The sequence below is a fragment of the Pararge aegeria genome, chromosome 18, assembly GCF_905163445.1.
Source record: "Pararge aegeria chromosome 18, ilParAegt1.1, whole genome shotgun sequence".
Classification (NCBI taxonomy): Eukaryota; Metazoa; Arthropoda; class Insecta; order Lepidoptera; family Nymphalidae; genus Pararge; species Pararge aegeria.
Genome location: NC_053197.1, coordinates 14,320,682 through 14,328,976, shown reverse-complemented (window position 1 = coordinate 14,328,976; position 8,295 = coordinate 14,320,682). Strand labels below are relative to the sequence as shown.

The following is an 8,295-nucleotide window of genomic DNA, read 5'->3' as shown; positions in this document are numbered from 1 at the left end:
TTGCATTTTCATTTTTCTAGGTAAGAGCCTAGTAAGAGTTATCGCGAATCGTATTACTAAAGTCTAAAGCCGAATGATGCCGAAGCCGAAGCCAAAAGCTTTCTAGACCAACTGGGCAAATAATAATTATAATTTATGTGTAATTAATAATTGCATTCTTTTGGGATATATGTGCTGGTATTCTTTAATTTGTGGCTATTCGGTAAATTGTCTGTGTGTGTTGTGACTGTCATAGTCATTAATATGTGATATATTATTTCTTGTTTGCGTTAAAAATTTTATTTTAAATAATATATCTTGTGTGCTGTATTGTACTTGTGACAATAGTCGATTCAGAAAATTATTCTGTTTTAAGTTATTTTAACTTAGAGAATAAAATAATTGTACATACTTATTAAGACGAGGCTTCCGGTTTATCTAATGTCTATTGAAGCTTATAATTTTATTACAAATTTTTGTTATTTTGCATGGTTCTTGTTAGTAGCGTGAACTATATGTAAGTAACAATATTGAAAACTAATCTTATTATATGCTTCTTTTAATTCTGGTAATCCTAACCTAATGGATAGCCAAAACGGTTCATCTGATGGGGAGGATATTCCTAGTGATTTCTTTGATGATTTCGCTAAAGAGGACTTCATAGAAGGTCTAAGTGTGGTCGATAGTTGGGACGACTCCGATAAAAAACCGCATCCCTTACGTACCCGAATCAAATCTGAAGACGTCAACAAAGTTAAAGATCTGAGAGATCTCATAGATCGAGACAAGCAGGGTGACAAAATCATAAAGGAAAGGTACAGGTGGAGGCGAATTGCAGCGCAGCCTAGCAAGAGTACAGTTGAAGAACGTCGATCTGGCAGCGCAACCCGCATGGATAGCTACATCAAACCAGGCAGTAGACGAGACCCCAACAAAACAAATAAAGCTATCAAGAAAGACAAAGAAGAAAAAGTCAAAGAGTACTTAGCCAAGCATCTTGAGTCGAGTGATGACATACGCCCTCCTGGAACAGAACTAGACGATTTTTTCGAAGCTAAAAAAGCTGAAAATAAAAAGCAACCTCCAGAAGCAAAAGCCATCATTGTGTCGCCACCTAAAGAACGTGTGAAAATTCGGCGAGAGTCACCTATGAAGCGTAGGGAATGCCCTCCATTCAGACGGCAGCATTGGAGTCCAAGGCGCCCACACGGTCCAGCTCACAGTCCACGAAGGAGTCCCTGGAGAAGTCCACGTTGCAGTCCGCGTCGGAGTCCTCGACGCTTCAGCCCTCGCCGCATGAGTCCTCGGCGGGGCAGCCCTCAACGCTTCAATCCCCAGCGTCTGAGCCCTAGTAGAATCTTCTTCAAACATCAAAGACACATTTCACGACAATACGCTAGACCAAGCCCTGACTTTCGTCGCCGTAAATCTAGATCACCAGTGAAGCGGTCCTTTCGGAGGTCACATTCACGCTCGACTCATTTCAGAGATCAGGGATTTGGGGATCGAGAAATCCATCGTCGGTCAAGGTCACTGTCTCAAAATAGAATACAAGTGAATGATGATTTTCTGTATCCAAAAAATTACTACCCACCCGAATTCGTCACTGATAAAACTGATATCCAATATTCTGGTCCTCCAGCACCGAACTACACTGAACCCATGATTGTGGAATATCCTGGAGAGGCGCCTTCAGGATTTTCATATCCACAAGGTGCCCCATACGCTGGGTATGCAGCTCCATATGAATATGGAGCTCCACCAGCAACACAAATGGTAATGCCAGTTCCTCAGCCTGTTCCTGCTCCAATTCTCCCACCTATCCATACTCCAATAGATATGACTCATGCTGTAGCTCCAGTCATGGTGCCCGCCCCTCAACAAGTGACAACACCAATGATACCCAACAATTCATTGACACCTCATCTGACAGAACCTCTTAAGACGCAACCGGCCGATGCGTTGGCAAAAGTAAATATAACTACTTCTACTTATTGATTGCTTGACTAAATTCTTAAATAATTGTGTTGAATAACTTTTCTAAATTACAGCTTGTAGCTGATGGGATAATCTCACATGAAGATTATCTAAAGCTGGTGCCAAATAAAGGTGAACGATGATTTTTATTTTTATTTAAAACTCAAGTTTTATTCTCAAATAAAAGCAAAAAATAGCAGTATAATAGTTGTACTAATAACCATTTGTACTATTTTAGAATCCTTATTACGGGCAATACAAGATATGATTAATATTCTTTCTATTTTTTATTCATTTATGATTTCAATAGTGAAGTATAATATTCCTGTCCAGTAAATTATCTTATTACTTTCAGGAGCTATGCACACTGCTGATACAAATACTGGGGCAGCAAGTAGGTTTCTTTTTTACACACTTTATATTAGCTTCACTTGTATGTTTGTATGTTTGTAACCAACTTCTTTGGACGCTATTTTGACCCACTGTAAACGGTCATATTATGTTCAAACTTTGTTCAGACATATCGAGGAACGATGACAATACACTAATTTGAGAAGATTTCCAATTTTCTATATAAAAAATAAGATTTTTAGTTTTTTCGAACTATTAATTACAATTACTACAGCGCCATCAAGACCCAAATGTAAAAAACCTAAGTACCTAACAGTGAAATCTATAATAATAATAATAATATTGTTACAGTCCACTTTCTTTTTTAAATATTTTTATGTACATAAATTCAATTTTCAAATATGTATTGATTATGCACTATTATAATTTATAATATTTGAATTTACATATATCTGGAATGGTTTCAGAATAAACAATAATACATCTGCTCGACAATGAGTAATGATAAGAATAATAAATAAAATAATAAAATCTTTTATTTGGGATAAAAACAACACATAGCAATTAACATATAAAGTACGAGTTACACAAAAAAAAAAAGTTATCATTAACAACTTAAACTTTTCAAAAATAAAAGAAAGGATCTTAATATTAGGTTACAAAATAAATATGCTAAAAACTATTGCAAGCAGTGACTGTCGGCAGTGACATATCTGTTGTGTTGTTCCTCCCAAACAGAGTATCGCCTCAGCGTTATGCTGTAGCAGTGGTTTTAAGATCACTGCTACAGCGCTGATTTTCAGGCGACCTCTCTCGACATGCCGTACCGGCCAAGAACTGCTATTTTGGTGGCAAGTGTATGCACTCTGTGTCTACTAAATAATTTGGTTAACTTATTTGTCACTATGCAAAGCGTTACTAAGGCTTGCTCCAACACATCAGACTTCCCAATTCCTCTTGTCGTCTCCTTTTTGCTTATCCAGCAATATCTTTTTAAGTCTGGACTTAAAGGAAAATACTGAAGACAGTAACTCATATTAATATATATGAATATTAGGAGTTAACACATAATTTATTTGATTGCATTTATAATTTATAACTCCTGTTTTAGCAGTACATAGTATATGTTTTGTTATAATGCGCATACCTAGAACTGTAAACAAAATGGATGCCATTTAGGTTCCTAGTGTGTTAACATCATCCTCAATAGCTCAAAGCTTTTGTAGGAATTTCCATTCCAGGCTCTTTTGTTTGATTTGTCTTACTAACTTATTGGAGGGGGTTGCAAATACTTTAAGACCCCCAAAGTAAGTTTGGCTTAAATTTATTAGTTTCTAAAATTGTCGACTGTAGAACTGCCCATCGCTCGTAGACTTTTTATATGGACCTTACAGTTAATAACACAAATAAACCACTTTTCGGAGTCATCATACACACTCGCCTCTGAACGCAGTCTAATATATTACATAAATTAACATTGATTTTGTAGTTTTTTCTATAGTCTTCGTATACAATTTTCGACTTATGTTTCCAGTTTTGAGTCGCTGCAACACCGCACTATCCAAAATAGGAAATATTATGGTGCCAACAAGACTGATAATCAACAACAATATGCTAACTGCTGGACCGGAAAAAAATGTAACCCGAAAGTTCTCTTCTCCGTTGAAACGACAACAAAACATGCAGTTTCACTTCACGAAGACCGATTCTTCGACTGTCACACAGCGAAACAAACAGATAGTTGAAAGCCTCATCTCAACGTTGAATGTCGAAAATGTCGTCGGAAAGCGGAGGAAACCACAAAAGGAAACTAAAGATGCTGAAACGCAGACAACGAAGCCCTTTTGTGACGTTTGTGAAATTCGTGAATCAACAACATTTAACGAGATGGGCACTTGTATTGATCGCGAACACATTTTTTCATCCGTACAAACCCAAGTAGTAGATCACGATCTGGTTAGTTCTAAGTCAGTGTTTAATCCCAGTGTTAATGTACCCGATAGTGCTCCGATGTCAATAGCTCACCTGACTCCGGCGCAGTTGGTGTCGCAGCTTGCGGCTCGAGCCAAGACTCTGAAGAACACAGACTCTCAGCCCTCAAATCAGTATAGAAGTCAAAATAACTACGAAGGGCGAGCCGGCGGCAGTCAGTACCAGCAACAAGGAAACAAAAATTATAATTATAGGTATTAAATGTTAAACGTTAACTAAACCTCAGTTTTAAAGGCGCATCCACACTTGCACGCGCGTACGAAGTTACATTCTGTGAGTATATAAACATGGTGTGAGCAAGAACTTGGTGTGTACGTGTTCATGAATGGTTTGACAGCGATTCCCGTGCATGCTGTGTCAGTTATATCTATCTATCGAAAATGTTGAAGGCCCTAGTGGATGCACTTCTAGTTTCGAACCTCCAGAATCTTCTACTCACTCAGCTTCGAATAAACATGCTAAGAGCTTGATTGACCCATCACATTCTCTTAACAAATATTCCATATACCCTTCGGATGTGCTACAGGTAAGGTAGTTCTAAATAGCATGGCTTTACTGTACTTGTAAGTAAACTCGGCCTTGACAGCTCACAAGAATGTCTCGGCGTGTTGATCCGATTCTACTGTAGATTTATCATTGTGGCGTTTTTGTCGTGGTTCTTGAACATCCCCAGAACGATCTTGTGAATTCAAAGTGAACTGCTCGTTACGGTTCGAAAAGCATCTTACGCGTGCGCATGTGAGGATCTACCATTTTAGTTTGATACTTTGGACTAATACTGTTCGGGATGAAATTCACAAAAGGAAAGAGAGCAGGCCAATAAGATGATAATATCTTAGCAAAAATAAAAATAGTGGCTGATCATAGTCAAAGTAAAATTCAATTTTTTTTAAATTCTTTGCTCCTATGCCACTAAAGTATCTTTTAGATTTCATTGCTAAAATATTTGTTTACCACATCAACATATAAATTTTTGTGTTTTATTTTTTTTATTATTTTAAGTTTATCAATTCAAGAAACTAAGGTTTTGTTTTACGTACTGCATATATATTATTTGTTAATTTACTTTGATTATTATTATGTAACAGTGGTTGGCAATACAGCTGTTTTTGTTTTAACTTTTGTTTTTGATTTGTGTTATATCTAAATTAATGAAACTTTCATCTGCATTTAAAACACAAGCACATGGTGTGTTATTCCGAAATGTATTAATATATATGTAATAAAAATATATTGTTTGTGTAATGTGTGCACAGGTCGCCCTCACCTTAAAGGCCTATCAATAGACGAAACACTTGCGGACTATTGCGTATTTAAGTTCGCACATTTTGAGTCGAGCCAAATGCGAATGACGTCAGCAGCACTCGTCAAAACGATGGCGCAGGCAGTTGTTCTACTGCTGTTCATCAAAATATTCAGTACTTGATGTTAGAAAAATCTTGCTTATGAAGTTGTACGTACTATTGTCTGCTGATTAGAAGTGTACCAAGTACTGCAACGCGTGCAAGATCAGTAAAAATCTCATCATTATGGATCAGCGTGCAGTGCAGTAGCTGAAATCAACTCAACACAACGACCCTCAAGTGGACTCAACTCAACGACCCAGCATTCGTAGAATTATCAAATAGACTTGAAACTTCAGCCCAACGCATGCAGAATCACAAATGGAATCAACTCTGCGGCCTGCACAGGATCTGAAATGGACTCGACTCAACAGCCTAGCATACGTTGGTTTAATCTAAACTACAGTCTAGCGCATGCAGAATCGCAAATGGATTCTACTCTACGGCTCAGCTTGCACAGGATCTCAAGTGGACTCTCCTCATCGGCCGTACACGTAGGATTTGAAATGGACTGGAATCTACAGCCCACCCCAGCATTACCTATGCGGGATCCATCCATCACGTGCATTGTTATTTGTGGAGACATTCAGTGTCTAGCAGCATTTAAACATCTTCAAGAGTTCAAGAGAAGAGCTACTTTCCTCACAAGAAAATACGAGCTTCATGAAGGACTGATGAAGACAGCGCGCGTCAAAAAGCAAAAATTGCACTTGATCGATTTAGTCACACGACTAAAGTTGAGCGCGCAATTTTTTAAAGCGTAACTGCTATCAACCAATCACACGATATTCTTGATCAAACCGATCCAATAATTCTTGTGTTTAGTTGGTCGCTAAGCAAAATTTTCAAGCCTGCAAACGCAATTTAGACGGGTTAGTTAAAATACCTTTTGCTTACAATATTTCGCGGCGTGCACTATAATCAATCGAATGTGATTTTTTTTCTCCCAAATCATGTAAATTGGTGTTTACGATAAATAAATGTTTAAACATTACTTATGTAGTTTATGAATTTATGTCACCCGTAACTAATGGGCGCGAGTGGCGAAACATGAAAACCTTGAAAAGGTAGGTAAAGTTTTCAAGTTTGGACGAAAAACACGAATTTAAAAAATTAAAAAAAAACCTTTTTGGTTAATAAATAAATAATAAGCAAACGAGCCGCGGATCACCTGATGTTAAGTGAACACCCCTGCAAATGAAAATCAACAGAAGAAACGCCAATGTCTTGTCGGCCTTAGAGACACTTGTTTATACGCCCCTTAAATAATCCCATAATAACATACTCGTTATAACTAAGCTTTTATTAATACTTTAACCGGTTTGTTATTTTGAAACTTGATTCAATGCTAATTATACCTACAAAAAGGAAAATATGGTAAAGTATGTTTGCGCAATTTTTATAGTCATACCACCAAATCACCTGCTTTACTTGATCAATTTAGATTGGCTGTTCAATCTGAGGAAGATGCCCTCCATCTTTATCAGCGTGTAGAAGTAACTGCGTGAGCTTCGACTCCCAAGTCAGAGGTAGCCTGGCTGACCTTGGTTTGTCCTTTGGGGTGCTGTATCATTTTGGAACTGCACATGGGATGATAATGAGGGATGGGTGACACACGCGAGAAACCAAGTGCAGGCAGACATCGGGTCTCCGTGCACCACAACTGGACCGGCCGCCAAACAAGCGTCTACTACCTCGAGAGCTCTCCCAATCACCTGGGCCTGCATGGTAAAGCTTAAGAACGGATGGCGACGTCGATGGAAGAAAGGACACAAAAAATAGCAGCGAAGTGGTGTTGACTACAACAAAAGAAAAGCTTAAAGAACAATATCGGAAAATAACATCTGTAAGCACGCAAACCAACTCAAACCCTAGATTTCGATGAGTAGGTGCGTAATAAAAATTTAAATAGCTAGATGACATGGTCGACGCCATTTTGCTCGACTGTATGATAGGATATGGGGTATTTTATTATAAAAGGTGTAATTAAGTACAGCTCATAAAAATATTCTTATGATTGAGTCTTGTGTGATAGTGTCGTATGTGCCTTAGAACTTGAGGATGTTGTGATCGTGTTGCAAAAACCTGTGAAATGTTTACTCTACTGCGAAATGCCCGAACTTCAACGGATGCTGAATTCCCTCTGATACGTGTGAGGAGATACCTTTATCCAAGATTCCGGCTGCCCTGGAACCTAGAGCTACGTCACCTTTAAGATGAGTGGAAGTTTAACACCCAAATATTTTAACCTTTTTCTTGAAGAGAATAAGAGGTAAGTTGACTTTTGTTTTAAATTAAAATTCGTACTTTACTTTTAAAGCAGGATAATCTGAATGTTGTAATTTATACAGATCTTCAGCAATGTAGGGTACATTTCGCTCCAATCGGCTATGCACGTTTTGCTCCGAAACCGGAACATTCTCAAGAGATGTACTCAAGAGACTTAACAATTATTCATTGTAAGTGTCCGGTTTTTATAATATATCATGGAATTGACGCCTACTTCTATCCAAGTTTTTGCAGTCTCAAACAGCAGGGACAACAAAGTATACCTATACCACTAAATTCGGGGCTTGTTCTTGGGGCAGCAGCTCACCAGGGCACGAAGTAGTATTACGTCGGTGCCAGATGCCTGGTGTGAGATTCACTACTT

General features: G+C 38.1%; 1 protein-coding gene across 1 annotated transcript; it reads left to right on the top strand.

The window, feature by feature from the left end:
• The first annotated feature begins 85 nt into the window (after window positions 1–85).
• LOC120631442 lies at window positions 86–6,636 on the top strand. Its single transcript, XM_039901026.1, has 5 exons — window positions 86–1,950; window positions 2,031–2,088; window positions 2,312–2,350; window positions 3,842–4,493; window positions 5,556–6,636. Exons 1-5 carry the CDS (start codon window positions 562–564, stop codon window positions 5,569–5,571), a joined length of 2,154 nt encoding a protein of 717 aa, XP_039756960.1. The 5' UTR covers window positions 86–561; the 3' UTR covers window positions 5,572–6,636.
• The last annotated feature ends 1,659 nt before the right edge of the window (window positions 6,637–8,295 follow it).